Source organism: Monomorium pharaonis, chromosome 2, assembly GCF_013373865.1.
Source record: "Monomorium pharaonis isolate MP-MQ-018 chromosome 2, ASM1337386v2, whole genome shotgun sequence".
In the NCBI taxonomy this organism is placed as follows: domain Eukaryota; kingdom Metazoa; phylum Arthropoda; class Insecta; order Hymenoptera; family Formicidae; genus Monomorium; species Monomorium pharaonis.
The window spans coordinates 12,996,771-13,016,883 of record NC_050468.1 but is presented as its reverse complement, the minus strand read 5'-3'; the positions used below and the strand labels follow the sequence as shown (position 1 = coordinate 13,016,883).

General features: G+C 30.7%; 2 protein-coding genes across 3 annotated transcripts in view; one reads left to right on the top strand and one right to left on the bottom strand.

Annotated features, from left to right (window-relative positions):
* The first annotated feature begins 2,096 nt into the window (after positions 1–2,096).
* Positions 2,097–6,865, top strand: LOC105836185. 2 transcript variants are annotated; one of them, XM_012680042.3, is made up of 7 exons: positions 2,100–2,282; positions 2,912–3,171; positions 3,522–3,641; positions 3,714–3,769; positions 5,122–5,200; positions 5,281–5,409; positions 6,422–6,865. In XM_012680042.3, the coding sequence occupies exons 1-7, from the start codon at positions 2,207–2,209 to the stop codon at positions 6,617–6,619; spliced, it is 918 nt and encodes a 305-aa protein (XP_012535496.2). In that variant the 5' UTR covers positions 2,100–2,206; the 3' UTR covers positions 6,620–6,865. The 2 variants fall into 2 exon arrangements, with proteins under 2 accessions (XP_028050080.1, XP_012535496.2); XM_028194279.2 differs by lacking the exon at positions 5,281–5,409 and having other exon boundaries at positions 2,097–2,282.
* A 9,467-nt stretch (positions 6,866–16,332) lies between these two features.
* Positions 16,333–20,113, bottom strand: part of LOC105836184 (syntaxin-1A) — a 111,550-nt gene continuing 107,769 nt past the window's right edge. Inside the window, exons 9-10 of the mRNA XM_028194281.2 lie at positions 18,971–19,064; positions 16,333–17,757 (exon numbers count right to left, since the gene is read on the bottom strand). Coding sequence (XP_028050082.1) covers positions 18,984–19,064 — 81 coding nt within the window. The 3' untranslated portion in view covers positions 16,333–17,757; positions 18,971–18,983. The remainder of the gene's footprint in view (positions 17,758–18,970; positions 19,065–20,113) is intronic.

Genomic DNA, 20,113 nt, shown 5'->3' with positions numbered 1-20,113 from the left:
ACTCCGAACATCCACTTCAGGGCCAAAATGAATTTTTTTTATTATGGATTATGACATATTAATATCTTTCTGCGTATGATTAATAATTAAAAAAAAATTGATCCTATAGCATCTATTATTAGTCAATTGATAATTTTTCGAATTTTCACTATATGTATGCTCTTCTTTTTTTATATGTCTTTATTCATTTTATTTACAGTGTCTTTTTTCATGCAGATAATTGTGTTTATTACACGTAATTAAAACTCGCTGATGCATTTCGCAACCTCGCTTTTGCGAAGGTTGTTCCACATGATTTCAATTGTAATGATACTGCACATCGTGGGTGTGCGCGAATCTCATCCTTTCACAGACATTCGGATTTCGAAAATCGAGGTCTCGTGCAAGCAATTATGCAGCTTCGACAATTATTAACGAACGATGTTTATAAATGCATGATGCGTTTATACGAAAGGTCGGACAGGACGTAAATCCTAAGCTACATTGACAAAAGTTTTCTCGTCTATTTTGGTGCCTGTGTGATCATGAATATTAACTGATTCTCTACACCCACGATATAATTTTACTGCTTCGCATCAATTATTAGTATTGTAACATAAAATAGACGTATATTTACATGTATATGTATGTGTGTGTGTAACAGACACATACATATACATGTAAAAGAGTATAACTTAATACTTTTATTAAGCAATATATATTTTATTAAAGCATGCAAAATATATATCATTGCCTGACAATGATTCATTTTTGGACATCTTTTCTCGATCTAGCGACTATTTCGTAGCGATCAATAATTAAATTGATAAATATGCCCAGTTAGCCGCTGTTGGATAATTGCGCCATGACTATAACTTTTTACGTTCCCCTTACACCGTGAAGGGTATAAACCTATGAATGAATCATTGTCGGGCAGCAAAAAAAAATGTATATATATATATATATATATATGTATAAATCGAACAGATTATGTTGCTTTATAAATTTTAATTTTGATATTATTGTTATAAACATTTTTTTGAAATTAACACTTGTTCTTTTTTTATTTTTATTCTAAGAAAATGATTATTAATTGTTTTATCAATAGAAATTAATATTTAAAAAATATATATATATTCAATTAAATATCTTCTAAATTCTGCTTTTTGCAAAATGTCAATATTTTTTAATTTTTTTCAATCAGACGTTTTATACAGGGTATTTAAATATAAGTATATATAAACAATAAAATCCATACAGCACAATTAAATTATAAAAATATCCCACATGTTTTCTAGGCTGTACAAACTCTAGTAATCATTTTTTATATAACTAATATTCGTTAGTTTTTTTAGTGCAAATAGATAATCATGTCTCGCTAAGTGGACGCATAAATGCAATAGAAATAATTATTGTCATTAAAGAGGAACCTGAGAGTGATCATCCTGTCGTTTCAAATGTTTCCGTCCACCACGTGCGCCTCAACGTGCATAAAATGTGCACTTCGAATTACGTAACAAAGGTTCGTAGATAATGTGTACAATTGTCTGGGTCTTTTCCGTGCTATGTTCACACTTACTTGGTTCTGTTCCATGCTGTAAATATTTGTAATGCATACTTGTAAAAAACATGGTCGATTAATATGCAAGATGATTAATATTGAAGCTAAACTGCTGTATAAAAGTTGGTTGAAACCAAACTGTTCTTGCAAAAGTGTTTTGTAGTATATTAATTATACCATAATTATTAATGTGCGCGCGGATGCTTTGGAGAATACATAATTATTATCTACGATTTTAAACCAAAGGAAAGGAATATGAAAGAATGTAAAAAAATTGTCAACATATAATCATATTCCAGAATATATATTTTTTATAGCTTTTTTAAAAAGAAGCAATGCGAAAATTATTTTTTAAATTAATTTCTATCTTTTCAGTATAACTATTATTTTTTTATATCAAACATAAATTTTATAAAAGAAAGGAAACTAATATAAACATGTATGAACATATTTTATATATTTATATATGTTTTATATAAAACATTTTTCCCCGGGAGTCTATGAACCATATGAGTATTATACATCACTGGATTTCATTATGCCGCATTGCACATGCGCAAAAAAGCGTGATCCGAGATCAACACTGACGGCGTGACGGCAAATGTCAAATGACTTGGTGCGACTAAAATATTTGATATTTATCACGTTTGCAGCGGTTGGAGCACGATGTCCCGACTGGTCTTTAGCTTCCTAATTTGCGTTTTCGTAACAGCTAGCTTCGTGGATATATACGGATATAATGGTATTATAAAATATTTTTTTAATCTCCTGTTTTCATGTTCGCATTTCTAACCTTGAAATAATGACTAATTGTAAGTCCCGGAAATTTAAGCACGATCCCGTGTTTGCATGCTTGGTATGGCTGCGTGAAGCGTACATTTTCTGATATACATTATGTGCACATTATGTGTTACGTTCAGCAAACCGCGCACCATATTGATAAACATATATACACACATACTTGCAAGCAATAATACTCAGCGCACTACCTAATAGGATCTTGTACAAATTTCTGGATCCTAAATAATGACAGTTCAATATTTTTTACGCCTTTCTATCAATGTATTTTGATAAATTTTGTTCTAAAATTAAAGTTTTTTATGTTAAAAATAAAATTAGTTATAAACCTTTAACTAGAAGCTTATCTATAATGTCACTTTTTTCGAAAATAGTATACATTTGTGATGTTAACAAATAATTCAACTTTTATATTTAAATAAAACAATATTAAGTTGCATGCTTTATTTTTTTTTGAAAAATATTTTAAAATAACATTTATCTTTTAAATGTGATTATCTTTGATTATCTTTGAATAAGCTAAATTAATTTCTCGATTATAAAATAATTATCTTATTATAATTTATTTTGCAGACTATGATGTGCGGGAACAAAATGTTATGCAAAAATTGCTGCGTATATTAGACAATAATGAATATAAGGAAAAACGTAGGAATATTGAAGACAAGTTTGAGAATTGGAATGGACGTTGGATGCCTGACAGACCAGGTGACCCAAAACCACCACCTAAAATATTGCCAATGAATCAGCCGCAATATGAGTATGAATCTATGATAGATTTTCCTCACGAGATGTTTATGGGTCATGTGTCACCAGAATGTGATGATGCTAAGGTTATTATAATCTTCATATGCATAAATTGTCTTAACCCTTCATTGCTTTTGATGAAATTTATGAGGCAAATGTTCGGTTTACATTAAAATTTTTTTTAATTGCACAGACATATACAACATAAAAGTTAACTTAAATTTTCTAACTTTTTATTTACAACTTCTAGAGTGTATTTGTATGATTATTTTCTCAATTTCTTTTCTCAATTTCATTCTCAATTTCATACAGTTTTTGTTAAAGACTTAAAAAATATTCGTTTATTAAATGAGGGCAATGGATGATTAATTGAAAAATACATTTAAATATTTCTTATCAAAACGTAGCAAGTGTTTTAATAATAATAAAATTTCAGACAAACTTAACTATTGATTGGGATTATAGCCCATCAGCATATACGTGTTATGGTCATAATATCATACCAAATAAAATTACACCAAAGATTTATTGTGAGAACATCCCAAAGACATATAAGGTAAAAATATCTCATATTGTTATTAAATACTAATATTCAATAGTACACATTTTTAACAAAGTATTTTTTCAGGCTGCTCATAAATGTATGACCCACAGAATTGAATATGATGATGATATTCCTCTTTAGTAAGTATATGTAATATTATACGTATAAACAATCCTTAATAATCAATAATAATAATTTTATATAAATTGCTTAAGTAAATTACACAAGTATATAGAGAAGGGCCAACATTATATATATAGTTGAAATTTTATTGCTTCATTATATAGAATATTCCAAAAAATTGGGACTAAACTTTTACATTATCTTAATAAAATCGAATAGATAAAAAAAGTTCATATAAATTTATCTAAAAATGCTTTATTGAAAGGGTAATGATATTTAAAGATTTTTATCAATTGTTATAATAAATATAATAAATATTTAAGAAATATTTTGAAAGAATTCGATAATCAATTTAATGATTAGAAGCATGCATCTAGGAAGAATTTTCAAATATTATAACTATAACAATTGATAAAAATCTTTCAACATTTATAACTTTTTAATAAAGCATTTTCAAACATAAGTTTATATGTTTATATATTTTTCATCTACTCGATCTTATGATATATAACTCCAACTTTTCCGTATCCTAAAATTTATATATAAAGAAGGATGTCCAAATTGATTCTCGAGTGGACACGAATTTAACCAAGATGAAAAGATAATATTCTTTTAAAGATTCCTCGAATACTCCAAATTTGTCCCTGAGCACATCTCTAATTTTAGTCTGATACTTGCCCTATCTTAGAAACCAGATTACAATCGATGTGTGTGCGCAGCACCTGACTATCCTCTTTTATTGATAGCAATACCTATAAAGAAAAATTAGTAAAAAATTCATTAAACAATTTAAAAATCGAAATAACCTATCATGTCACAATACCACATAAGTTCATATCAACCTCACCACCTTATTTTTCTTTCAAAGCCACACTTTTGTCTGAAATTTTTCGAAAATGCATTATTTACTATATATTTTATTTAGGACACTAGATAGAAAAAAAACTTATTGACAAAATTGAATTACAAGTTAGGAACCATGATTTGGCATATGTTTGACCGCTATTCACAGGAGACATTCTTATTTTGGACATCTATCTTTAAATATCTTTTCGGTTCTAAACTACGTACTGATTACCATTAAAACTTGAAATTGGAGTTGAAATGTAATTATAATTGAAGCTGAAAATAATATCTTAAATTAAGTTAATTGTCAATTTGGAAATGTCCCGATTGATCACGTTGCAATTGACCACAATCATTTACAGTAATAAATGCTTAGAGTTTTTCTGTTAGACTGCTAATTAGAAAAGTTATGTCAATTGGGACGTGGTCAATCGGGGCGCTCCTGTCAATTTTAATAACGATGCTCTAAGTATCTTAAAACACTGTAAAGTATTTATAAATCCTTAATAATGTTTATTTGCAGTGGCCCACATAGACCTTTGTGGCCAGTTTATGGAGAATACAAATACCTACCTAAACAGAGATGGCTGCATAGTCTTGAGGTAATTCTAATATCAACACAATTTATTATCTATAAATTTTACATCAAAATTTTTTACATTTTTTATGTTATTGTTAAAAGCATGGTGCAATCGTCATGTTGTATCATCCATGCGCAAATCCATTAGAAGTAGAACGTCTGAGAAATCTCGTTAGTAAATGTCTTTGGCGACATATCATTACACCATACAGTTATTTGGATGAAGAACGAGTAAGTATACAAAATTATGGATAGTTTATGTCAATACACGTTTTTTTCAAAAATTTTAAAAATATTTTAATATATCTATATTTATTATGAGATTAGAATCATTATCAGAACTTTTATGACACTCAAAAATCTGGATTGATCCAGAACCAAAACTAATATGCGTTCCATAACCTTTCTTTAATCGGCTTAAAGTCATAAACCATATAAAAATTCGATCAAGTTTATGATACTGAAATCATAACTGAACTTTAAAGGAGATACCAGATTCTCTCCTTAAACCAAACTATAAATCGTATTAAAATATAGCAAAGTTTATGAGAAATCATGACTAGATTGATAAAATTGTTCTTGCTTTGTGGTTTTTTTCAGTTCTTTAAGATTCTCGAACTTAAATAATGAACGAGAGTCATATGATTTTTTTCTACTTTTTAATAAAGGAAAGAAAAGGAAAGTCATTTATGGCAATATTGCCATTTTCTACAAAATAAATAATAAGCAAAATTTAAACACTAAAATTTAAACCCATATTCAGAACGCGCTAACAACAATACAATGAATCACTTCTTTATTTAACATTGACAACATGGATGAAATAATTTACTGTGTGACACTGTTTTTTACTGAAAAATGTCTATAACTATTACGGAATTATATATTAATCCAAAAACATTAATATCATTTACATAAAGTATCAAGACCAAGTAACAAGACCAGTTTAAATTCTGATAATAAAGAAGCATCGGCAAGTTAATTTAGCAAAACAATGAAAAAATGTAAGACAAAAATAATTGTAGAAGAGCATAACTGAAAATATCGTGATTTAAACTTTAAAATTTTCCTTATTAGCTAAGAAATCGAAACTGAAATAGTTATTGTATTTTTTATGAAATCATAATTGTAACTAAAATATTCTATTGATCTAGATTCTTGATTACACTTGGTATTTAAAAAAATTTAAGTAGAAGAACAACGCAAATACCTTTGGTAATTGTCTTTCGTTTCGTTTGAACAGCCCTTGGCACTTCTATCCTGGGGATGCAGATTGACCATGTCTTATGTGAATCCTACAGTGGTGAGTCGTTTTATACAGAAAAGGGCTCTTCGTGGTCCGGAAAAGATTGCTACAGATGGTCAATTCGAGGTCGGTCTGCTAAGTCGGTCGAACATAGTAACGGATGAAACTGATTCCACACTTTGTCCTAATACGTAAATGAATGTATATAATGAAATAGCGTAATATCTTCCTCATTTACTTGCAATTTACGTTTATATTTTGTACATATTATTTATTAAACACATGTAATTATCGTTGATTTTTTATTATGTGTAATGTTTAGTGAGCGTAATTTTATTTGTGATTTTAAAGTTACTCAATAATAAGTGAGTGTTTCCTACATATTGTGTAAATTAAGCCTTACAAAATATAACAATAAATTGTATGAGAGTACAAAAACAAGCCCTTTTTTTATGACAACGTTATTTTCGTCCATCATGATACATCTCGCAAAAAAGGACAGGAGATGCTGAAAGGATCCAAGAAATCAAGTTACTCCTTTTTTTTCTTCTTTTTTTATTCCCTATATATTCATATATTCTTCACCCTTCGAAGAAGATCATAAATACATTGAACATCGTGTCGGTTTTTTGAATTTTCCTTGCGGATCGCTTATCTACAGATGTATAATAACTTCACTGCAGTGCTGGTTATAATCTTTATTCTTGCGAATTACTTATCTCCAATGATATATAAAATTAGGAGTTAAAACGAGTGACACGCTACTGTTGTTATCGGTAATGCAAAATATGCTACCCGACTATTCAATTGCAAGTCGTTATAACGTAAAAGAATATAATTGTACAGTGAACGCTTGACTTTTCGCCTCCTTTCTCTTCTTTTTCCGTTTTTACGGATGAGTGTGTGAATCGAATATCGAGAATCATTATTCTTATATCGTTGATGTTTTTTTTAATGCGGCACGAGCGGAAGCTGGCGATTCGCGCCAAAAGAAGCGGAGATCGCGTCTTGCCGAATTGGGACTCTTTCCATGAGAAATCTGTTATCAGTCAGATAGCTCAAATGCTTAAAATACTGATTGTAAATTAGTGTTTTTAGACGACTTTTTTTTAATATCCCAATTCTTCAGATGCTTTACTTTTTTTAGGCAGTCTAAGTTGTTTTCTGATGTCGTTTGGACGTCTCTTAGATATCTTCCGAGTTCACAAGCCACCGTGATATAAGACCGCGATCTCGAGGCCAAAAGTTGCTTCTTCCTGACACAAGCCGCTACTTCGAGTCTCGTTGGTCGAGAGTAAACGCATTTTTATTTTATTTTTTTTTTACTTTTCGTAGTGTAATCCGGATTTCAATTTCTAACTGCATTCGATACACCGAATTTTGCGATAAATTTTCTTTTGTCAATCATATCTAAGAATTATCAGAGTTATGTACATACACATTCCGAAATGATGAGAGCTGTAACGATAATAGTACTAATTTTCATATAGCAAAAATTGTACTGCGAAAGCCACAAGCGAATATTTTTTGTACAGCTAGCAAGATGAAATTATAGTTTTGAAACGATGTTGTCGAAAGCAGTTAGATTTCTTTGCCGGACGCATAGCTATAAGAGGCCTACTGCTACGCTCGTAAGGAAATTTTATCTTTGTGCTTAATTACACGACAAAAGGGCACATTCACTTGATCACGATTCTCTTTACTAAATTAATCCCCATTACATTCGAACAACGTGAAAGTCCGAGAAATATCTTCGCTGCTTGACTTCATCAATATTAGTTGATTCTAAATGATAATATAAACGATCATTATCTTTTCTTTGATTTCATGATGCTAGAAATAGAATAATTACTTGAAATACGATCAAAACCAATCAACAATTTTTTGACGAATTGTCGAAATCTTAAAAGTGAACTTGTCGAGACAAGAAAAATGACAAGAATAGTGTTTGTAGATTATGTCATTTAATCTGCGAGTGATCATATTACAGAAAAAAATATTTTAAATTAAAAGCACAATAAATTATTTTAATAACTGAATAAATATATAAAATATTTAAATATATATGCTTTTTGTGCTTATACATTTTTTATAATCAAAGTTTATATAAATTTACGTATTCTATTTAATTGGCATTTTAATTTTATTTTTATGTATATTACTGTATTGTTTATTTTACTGAACTTCTTTAAGCTGTTCTGATACTTTCTTCGATTGTTTATTTTTATTTTTTACTTTCGTAATTTTTGTAATCGTTATGTAATAAAACCGATAATAAAATAGATATCAATAATAATAACCACTCGTAGATAAAATATTTCTAGTTTCTCGGATATTTCTTAGATGTTTTCATTGTCAGAATGTTAATTTTATTTTCTTCAACTCGTAAGATTTAGCCCTTTCTGGCTGTAAAACCAGAAAGAAAGACTCCTTCGGAGCCGATTAAGTGGAGCCTTTCCACCTTATTCGTACCTGAACGAATGGTTACATAAGATAATGATTTTAGGGGCGGGTCTCTTAAAATTATTGCCGACTTTATACAATGTTAATGATGATAATGATGATGATAATGATGATGATGATAATAATAGTAATAGTAATAATTAATCATTAGTCAGAGACAAAACGCAAAATTCGAGACAAATGCCAGATTTATATTGATGTGTCTGCTGTCATTTTTATGCCCTTTTTTGCGACTTTTTGTTTAACATTAAAGTGTCTTATACGCGAAGAGAAATTACATAGCGCTCGCGAGACGTCGGATATATGTATAGGCAGAAAAAACACCGTTGACCTTAAAGTTTCTTTTTCAATAAGTGTTCCTGTTAATACGGTATGTTTTTTTTTATTTTTACGAATCTCATCTATATGAAATAACTACAATAAAAAGTATCCATTATCTCTGTTACTCCTGCACGTGCTACGATTTAGTTCTAACTTTTTTACCTTTTTTATTTTTTATTTTAACATCTTTTTCTCATTCATTTCTTCTCGCGCATACATTCTTTTCTATTTCTCTCTCACTCATTCTCTCTCTCTCTCTCTCTCTCTTTCTCTTTCAAACACATGCTCTCTTTCACTCCTAATATTTTTTATCAGTTTCGATAAATTAAGTTTATCAATAATCTCACTTTGCCACGCGCGTGATACGCGCGTGCGAATCTTATTTTTTATTTTAAACTTTTTAAGATTCTTCTCATTCGCGTTTGACGTTACATTACTTCTCTCCCTCTCTTTTTCCGTTTTTTTTTTTCATTCTTTTCTCTTATGATTCTCACAAAATTTACACTTGAAATTGGAATTGACACTTATAAGGTTATTGAAGTAGCTTTTCGTATTTAATAATTGCACCAACATGACCTACATGTTCACGGATACAGATTCTTCTGTGCTCATTGTTTCTTTTTCTTCTTCTCTCTCTTCCGCGTATGTTTGGAAATGTATCGCACGTTTGAAGATCCCTACGTAGATCAATCTGCATAATCTTTTCTATCCTATTCTACGTACAAATGCAATGAGATAGCATTAGACTTAATGAGTAAACAATATTCTTTTCCTTCTCTTTCTCTCTCTCTCTCTCTCTCTTTCTATTTCTTTTCTATTCGAACTCCTGCAATATATACTCCGACTAATCACAATGAATAAATATAATTCACGGAAATTGTATGACTGGATTTGTCATTCGTTATGTTTCTCATAGTTCGTCCCTCTCGACACGTTTGCTGTGCTTTAAATGCCGCAATCTTGCATGCACCTAAGACAAAAAACTCTATTCTCAAGGAAGACGTGTCAGCTTCCGCAATTAACTACCTAATGAGATGTTCGCAGGGGAAACATTCACATTATGCTCGTGACGTTAAAATCCGACATTCACCAATGCGGTACTGAAATGTGTCCCGAATAACGACAGAGCTACGAACGTTATTTCAGTTCGTTGCTTTTTATGTCGCCAAGTAAAAAGAAAAATGCTTTTTCTCATGCTTTAACTGATAATAGTAACAATGAAATTGCGATCATGAAAAGAATTCCGAGTGAGATCGAAAGCAATAAAAGTGAACAAAAAATTAAACAGAAAGATTAAAAACAGCAAGATTAACCCTCCATTGTTTTCGTTCAACAAACGAATATTGTACTCTCGAATAATCGCCGCCTACATGTGTATCACTGTATTAGTGCGATGTCATCACATAATTTTCTGAGATTACATAAAAATAATCGTTAAGAGGAAAAAAGAAAATAACAAAAGTAAACAGTAAAATATTAAAATACAGCCTGTACATAAATGCATTAATGCAGTCTTGTAAAAACAAAAGGATGAGATATCGACCGCTTCGTCGACTCATCGCAGTAAATTAATAATAAAGTTAAACATCAGCGCGTCGACTCTGCATAATTGTTCTTGCCATGTGAGCATCAAGCTCAGATAAATACATCATGGCCGTTCTACAATAAATTGTTAGTTATTAGTCAAATGTCGGAAACAAATTGGAAACGTGCTATAACTTAATTGGTCAGTCATATCCTAATCCTAAATCGTAAGTCATAAGAAACTGACATTTGCCAATCACTTATGATCGCCGACTTGTGATTGATTATGACACGGTTGCAATTCGTTTCTGACATCTGATTAACAACTCACAATTCATTATAAAACGGCCATTACATAGGGTGCGTTTTTAAATTCGCAACGAATGCACTGGAGTGTCATTCTATCTTTGTTCAACTTTCCGTAAGTAACAAAGATGAAATGACATTCTGGTGTATCTAGCTGCATCCGTTGCGAATTTAAAAACGCACCCATATTGACACTTTCAAAGTCTTCGACAAAAATTGTATGAAATAAAATAGAAAAAAAAGTCAAAAAGTTTCGGAGTTAATTTTATCACTATAAAAAAAATTAAACCTGAATTAAGCATTTGTAATACAAAAGCAATAGAGAGTTAATACATTTTAACAGATATCCTTAGTCTAAGGAGACTAGAACAGTCTCGGATGAGACAAGGATGAACGTTGATTGATGATAATGAGGAGACGCGACGTTTCTTAAACCTTTAGGCCAAATTCGTTTAATAATATCGTCAACTGTTATGCATCGACGACGTTAGATTCTCTTAAACACTCTCTTTCTCTCTCTCTTTATCTATCTATCTATCTAGCGATAAGAAATTGACGACGATAGGTTTTCTTTCTCTCAATTCCTATCGCGAGGAATTTTGCTATAAAGTTAAAGTTACGAGATCTGAGGCTGCGTTGTGGATTTCTGCGAAAGTGGATACATCGAGTGGTCCGAAAACTCGTCACAATCTATTATGAAAATCAATTGATTTCAGAAAGCAATCATACGCAAACAAGATTGCGCGAAAGATTGATATTGAAAGATGAGAAGAAAGGAAACTCTTGCGTTTGCCTTGCAAGGCATCACGCGATACGTTCAGTTAGGCGACTTGATGGAACAAGAAAATATGAATACGCTACCGAAAGTGGATATAGTTTGAAAAAAGACCCAGTATAAACATCAATTGATAATAAGTTATAATATAACATTAATGTTATAATTTTCATATTCAACAATATAAATGTAATACAACATGTATGTAATGATTACAATAGGTCTGTTCGCAAAGTTTGCACCTTTTTGCACTTAAAATCTTCGTTTCCTTTTCCTCCGACGTTCAAATGTATATTTATCTCACTTCAAGTGCAAAAATTTATGAAGAAATTTTAAGTAACGCAGATTTATTCTTGAGTATGAAATTATAATATTGTTGATGTTATATTACTATTAGTAGTATTTACTAACGAAAAAGAAGTGCCTTCGTGCGTTTTTTATTTGTCTTCACCCCTCCTTCGATGACCGAAAGAATTTCTCTTTCTTTTCTTTTAAGTAACAGCCTTTCGACACGAATAAAGCATCCTCTCTTCAACGAAATCCATTGATCAGCCAGATAATTAATATTAGATAGTAGTGTACCTATCAACGACCGCGTGGTAACTCATGATAAAGGGCGATTAAATCTTAACTATCTTAATCATACTAGATTGTAATTAGATAGTAATGTATGTAATGTATATAAGTAGATCGTAATGTTTGTTCTACCTAAACTAACAATTATTATGCTTTCTGTACAATGCAAGGTGTGATCTTAATATCTTCTTAACCATCGTTATTATTATTTAACGTTAATTATTACAGCAACGCACAAATCGTTATATCATTTTCCTCCTTTTCTCTCTTTCCCTCCATTTTCTCCTTTTGTTTAAACATTAACTCATAATCTTCTGTAGAATGTCCGCACCTCTCAACGTTCGTAATAATTATAATATACTCAACAAAACATTAACATTAACGCTGCCAGCACTTCGCCTGATATATTAATTTGTCAAGGAATATATATAGGCGGTGCCAATAATAATAATTATTAAGACCCAAGCAACAATTTGACGTCGTACGAATATCCAAACAACATCCCGTTCTCTATGCGCGATGTCCATTTCACGGAGGTTTTTTTTATGTACAATAATTCGTCTAAAAATGTCCACTAAAACATCGTTAGAATGTAAGAGTGTCAAGATGTCTTCACGATGTCTTTTAGACATGCATTTTATTGTTATTACGTTAAAAAATACAATTAGATAATAATTATATTAATACATTTTGATATATATATTTATTAGAATATCGAATTAATTTTTAAGTAGTACTAAAAAAATTTATTATTAAAGTACATTAATAAATAACTTCCCTTAGAGCCGAATTTCGAGGAAAGATTTCGAGAAGAACTCAATTTTTTTTTAATCTTTCTGTTTCAAAACATACTTTTGTTAAAACAAGAGCGAAAAATCCTGATATTGCCTTTTGTTCTTCTATATATGTATTTTATTCACGAAAAGTACAACTTTGTCGTAGCCATGTTAATTGTACGTGCTGCTATAAACGAGACATCATTTGAATGTCCTTTAAATGTTCTAATCTATTGTATAACATTAAAAATATCATATTTTATAAGTATTACCGAAACATTTATAGGCCAAATATAAAATAAACTTATCCAATATTATTGAATAAAATTAAAATTCACTAAAATGTAATTTTCACGAATTAAAAAATCAAACCTATTAACAATTTTGGATCTAAAAGGTCTAAATATTTTTATTATAGGACGTCCAAACGACGTCCTTAGGACATATTTTAAATCAGTCCAATCTTTTAATGACAAAAATGGAACTTTTCATGAATACTTCGAACGTCCTGGGACGTCGAATTATTGCTTAGGTAATATTTTCTTCTTCCTCTTCTCATGATACTTCTTTCTACCTACCTATCTACCTATCTATCTATTTATATGTATATATATATATATAATTTTTTATGTATATGTGTATACATCGGTGTACATACAGTATCCTTCATTCTTTTCCTTTCCGTCAATGGGACTATCCTTTAATTTTTTTTTTTTCCATAACACCTATAATTATATTATTGCTGCAGCTTAGTGGCTCCTTTTCTCTGTTTCTCATGTATACGCACACATACATACACATGCATTCGCACGTTCTCTCATTCTCACGCAACTCTCTTGCTATCTCTGCACTCATTATGCCCTCTGTTACTTCGTCCACATGTTGGGGTTAATCGTTTTGAAGATAATGTACCTTTCGCGTCGGTTTTAAGAATCCACGTAATTCAATAAAGAAAATTTAAGAAAATTTCGTGCGCAGGAAAACTTAGAATTATGATTATAGTACTATAGTTAAGGACATGTTTTTAATAGCGTCAGAATTCATATGCTAAATTATAAAGAAAAATAAGAAACTGTATGAAAGTAATGAATGAAAATTTACCAATTACAGATATAATTCAAAATCGAATCGATCATTCGCGCAACCGTGATATATTCCCATACGGCACAGGACCTTGCAATTAAATTGCAATCTTGCATATCGCAATCTAACGTTTTAGAAACTCTGTTAAAATATAGATGTGCAATATGATTTTTTACTAATGTCATAAGATTAATTATGTTACAGCAATATTTTAAACATATTAAAATAAACTGCTGAAATCTTATGTGTATTTATATATACGTGCATATTTTTTCTGATCAACCTTATAAACAATTTCATACAAGAATTTTGTATTGCACTTAAGCAAAATCTACCGTGATTAATCACGTGTAGCTATTTTTGAAAATGCTTGGTAGTAACAATTTCCATAATAAAAGAAATTTTTTTAAATCAAAATATAATTTAAGTTTTGTATTCACAGCAAAGTTTTAATATTAAATTTTAATGTGATTCTAAGGTGTTCTAAAAATTAAAACGTTATTTAAATCATAAACAATCTATGAAACATATATACAAATGCTGAAAATTAAGAAAACAATTATATAAATATGAATTTGCAAGTACGCTAGTAATTAGTAATACGTTATTAATATAGCGCATTTCAAATTTATTTATAATAATGATTTACTTAATTTTTCTACTCGTATACATATCCCATAGATTATTTAATTAAAAACACTTTAATTATATACATATATATATATATATATGTATATATGTATGTATATATATACACACACACACCACACACACATATATATATATGTATATATGTATATATATATATATATATACACATATATTGTAATATTGCTGCAATATTATATCGCAATATTTTTAAAAGAGAACATTTTACTTTACTGTATATTTTAGCAGTAATGTTAATGTCTAATTAACAATGTAGCAACATTTTGTATCATTTTTGTAATGTTGCAATGTTGCAGTGAAATAATTTTGCAATCTTTCTGAGCTATATGGGTTTCCATAACTAGCGAAATTCAAAGAAGAATTTGTTAAACGAAAATGCGCGAGAAGGGACACCGGGCAAATTACTTTTGCCGAATGTCCACCAAAATTAAAAAAAACAAACAATTCTCGTTCAAGACAAGAATCACAGTTAAGGATAGTCATCATACCCAACACCTAATGGTGCGTACCATATGTATTATATTAAAACGAAATCGAAGACTGCAAATCTATGGATTAATGATGAAACAAAAAACATTGACTAATTAATGATAAAAGCAAAAACCAATCTGTTTAAGTATCTTGCATACTGTACAATTAAGTTATTATTACTTTACAATATTTGTGACGGACTTGAGCGTTTATCGTCGCTTCTGCTGGTCACATTCTGTAACGACGTCTCATTCTATGTCTACGTAGAAAAATACAATCGCTTCGTCTACACCTCACTATATCGCGATTAATATCGCATTAATTACAGCTAAATAGAAATACTGGAAGAAATTGATTGCTTCTCTCACTGAACACCTATTGGTCGAGATACCTTTTCGAGTGAGCTATCGTTAGAACAAACAAGACACAGTGAGTGTAAACATTTTACTAAGTAAAATACCCGTTATAAAAATTACATTGCTCACATTAAGGCCTTTATGCTCATAAATCAAACAAGAGCTGATTGTGCCGACAGTATTGATTAATCAACAGCGAGTAATACCAAGTTTAAGGAGGCTGCTCATTTATGTGCATTGAAATAGAGGACTTTACCAACCATGATTATCCAACATCGACCGCACAATCTACTCTAAGTTACTTTTTCAAATTTGATCTTCAAAATACGTATTCGACATGCCATTTTCGGCGAAGAAGAAACATCACCTAGCTAATTTCTCATAACCGTCCAGATATAGAGAGGTGTAGTGTAGAGATGTCGAAAACATTACTCAAAACTGGTGTGATATGTATAGTCGAGAGTTAAATCGCTGGTCGAGGTAGAACTTTACGAGCATTATTTAGCTGCTGTTAATTCTTCGACTTAAGTAATATTTGTTGAATTCTTGATAAATGTGATTTAGTCGCTGAATATTTTAACTTTTCAATTTCGGAAAGGTTCGTAAACTTTGTTTAAAACTTGGAACAGTCTCTGCGCAAAGTGTACCGTAGAAATCGCTAAAAATTATTTATCAATATAATTATTAATATCAATTAGTACTATTTATCTAATATACCACCGTGAAAGGGTTTACTAGCGAGAGTTACAAACTATCTGGACGATGCAAATTTGGCGTACAAATTTTTAGTCAGCGGTTTATCTCTCGTATGTATGAGCGGATATACAGATCGAATCAATGGGCGGGACGCATTTTCAGAATGTGACTTAGCTCGTCCAAGGTTTATGCTTGCAAATCACAGTCGAAAATAGCTTTGCGAACGGCACCGTGCATGCGTCGTTATTTGCATTGTCATGACGAAGAAAATGATAACCGCGAGTTATCGTCTTCGCTTTTAGAAGCACCATTGTGTGTTGGGCTTTGATCGGGAACGAGGCGGACGTCGCTTGCGAAGATCGCATTGCACGGATTGCCGATTCCCGGCGACAATGTGCAATAGATATTATAATGACATCTCGTAGGATTCAACGGAGACGTTTATGCACGCGCGGGAAAAGGGAAAGAGAGGAAACACCGGCAGTGTCCTCGTGTTAATGATCGTCCTGCTGATAATAGGACGACGTTGTGTTACAGTGTCAATCGGGAATGTCGCTTAGCTGATGATGCATGTATATCTCTGATCAATAGTTCTAGTCGTATTCTAAAGAAACGAGAGCGCTTCTCGGTTTTCTGTTCTATACGCAAGCCGTCCTGTCGTCTATTGTATTGCCGTGTGATCCATGAGAAGAGAACGGGCAAGAGGATGCAGGAAAGGGAGAAAAAAGACCGATCAAGACGCACGCATCGAAAGAGTTAACATTTAAAACTTTGTCGTAACGAGCGGAACAATTAAGAGCAGAAGATATCAATATGAACTGAAAAACTGCTAAAAACGAATCTATCAGAAAATTATCGAATTAATTATATTTGAATAAAAAATGAGGGATAATTATTTTTTCCTCCCTTCTTTTAATACTATTTTTTCGACCAAACGTGACTTAGCGCAATAGCTCAGAAGATTTTTAAGACAAAGATGACGCAAATGCAGCGGTGATGACGACGACGATGACAACGACGATACACAATAATGAAAATAATGATGACGACGTCGATGATGGCGATGATTCTTGACGGCGATGATTTATCTCTTTGGTTTTCTTCATGTCGAGCTGGAGAACGCACGTAATAGAGTGATCTAGAGTCTAGCGATGGATGTTACGACAGAAATGCGGCCGATGATAGCACCTTCGACAATGACGATCTCCTTTTGTCCGATGGCAATCAGCTTCACGTATCGAAGTGATATGAGTGAATGCTGACGCTGCCGGCGGTTCGAAATTAGGTACACGATGCTGCTGATGTCTTTGAACTTTTCTGAACAAAAAGATCCGTGTTTGTATAGTAACTAGACAATTGTAGATACAAAAATCTTATCTATTTAGCATTAGAACCGTAATGCGTCACTTTATGTTAGAGGAAAGGTACCAATATTATAAGTTCTTAAAGCGGCTTCCGTTCATTTCTCCAAAATTAAACATTACACTGTATAAATGACAATAAAATGAGCTGCTTAGATAAAGAAAGAAAACGCAATAATTCAAGATAATTGAAGGAAACCTAATAATTTATTCATTATTTTTTTCTACCTAAAATCTGCTAAAAACAAAATCTTCAAAAGTGAGAATAAAATTTGTACACTTTTCTTTTTGTAAATTGCATAGTTTAAATAATAATAAATAAATTATTGATAACATTAAATCATGTTTGTAGCTTTGTTTATATTTTTTGTTATAACCCCCCCTTTCTCCTCTATTCATTTGATAACGTTCATTCTCTATCTATTGCTGTAAATTTGATTAAAACCAATAAAGACCTCCTCTTGTAAATAAAAACAATGCAAAAATAAACATTATAGAAATTATTATTGTTTGAAGAAACTTTTTTCATTTTGTATTTGTATTTTTAAATATTTATTTTTAGCATATTTATTTTTGTTTGAGAAATACCATCCTGAAATAAAATGGTATGCTGATATTGATATCTTTCCTCTACTATTAGCAATAGTGAGTAAATTTGTCATTTGAAATGGTGAAATGCAATAAAAAGTGAATTTTAAGAAACTTAAGAGAATAAACTGGAGTGACAGTCAAACTTGATCAGGGTCGATAATATAGAATCATTAATGCACATCATTAACTAGATTATGTACGTATTTCTTTTATAGATTTGAAAATTCTTCTTTACAATTAAAGTATACATATTAATATTAATCTGTAAACTGGATTTTATAACAAAAAAAGTCCAAACTTATAAAAGAAATATATATAAAATCTTGTAATATATACAAAAATTACTGTTTAATCGGTAAAACAAACTGTCTCCAGCATCCGTTTAATTTTTGAATTTCAAATTGGACATATTGTTACTCTGGAATAGCAGCAAGCAATCAAATTACAATTACAACGTGCGCTGTTTACCATTAATGAACCGCAATTCACCTGCGGTATATTCTTATCGTTATCTGGACATTCTCGATATGATAAAATGTCAAATGTCACGTAACGTTACGCGTCGTACTGGAACGTACCTGTTTTTGGCGTTCACAGTCCGAAGTATCCACCGATGGTGGTAGCGACGACAACGCCCAATACAGCAAGGCAAATCATGATCATAATCTTCTTCTACACTCGGCATTAACAGAGATCGATAAAAGTTTAATAATATATTACAAAGCATTCTCTCCTTCTCGATTCTCTCCCCTAAATCTCTCTATCCTTGTGTATTTCTCTCTCCCTCTATTTTCAATTCTGTCTCTTAAACTCGAATTGCTTGTGTGCTCTCGATACCTCTGTTCAATATTATTACACTACATATTACAATTTGTTACTTATCGATCTACCATGTCGTAGAGCACCTGAAAGAAATTGGATCTTGCTTGTTGCCGGCAAAGGTGATGTACGTAGTAGCCTGCATAAAAAATAATGCATAAGTATATATATGTAACTGTAATACACATGTGGCAGAAATTACATCTGAACAAAAGCTAATTCTCGTAACACATAAACTACTGATCTTAAAGTTGAATTGTGTCTAATCAGAATATAATGTTGAATTATAATAAATATACTGTTGCTCAAAAGTATTTGCTTATCTTGATTTTTACATATATTTCTTTGCTACTAATTCCAGTCTAAATTTATTATATTTTCTTTATTGATAGTATGAAAATCAAGTACATTTAAGATCATCAGTATGTCTTATCCTACAATTTTGATAATATAAATATGTCTTCCCTCTATTTCGAATAATTCGAGAAAAACGTTTTATCAGATTGATCTTGTAACATATAAAATTTTCAAGATTGTATTAAGTTCAACATATAGAAGATTAAAAAAAAAGATTGAACTTTCACTTTTCTTCAAAATTCCTATCGTTTAAGATTATAATTAAGAAAGACAAAGTAAACAAATACTTTTGAAAGTGTATCTTTAACTTGTTATATGCTGTTGATTTTAATAATTTTATTTTTAATATACATTTGGCAGAATGTCCTATAGCCGTAACAACGGTTCAAGAGTAGATTCCTGAAATAATTTTGAAATAAAAATCTGAATACAAAAATATCGAAGCTACAAAAAATTTATTTAGAATTAAAAGTTGTATTTTTTATAATCAAAAATAAAAAAATAAAAAAAAATTTCGAAAAAAAAAAGAGTTCGAACTCACGAAT

Bases quoted from the DNA above. Each gene is read 5' to 3' on its own strand.
- LOC105836185 (XM_012680042.3), top strand. From the start codon at position 2,207: ATGTCCCGACTGGTCTTTAGCTTCCTAATTTGCGTTTTCGTAACAGCT. The intron at 2,283-2,911 runs GTATTATAAAAT...TTTATTTTGCAG, and splicing joins GGATATATACGGATATAATG to ACTATGATGTGCGGGAACAA. The intron at 5,201-5,280 runs GTAATTCTAATA...TATTGTTAAAAG, and splicing joins GATGGCTGCATAGTCTTGAG to CATGGTGCAATCGTCATGTT.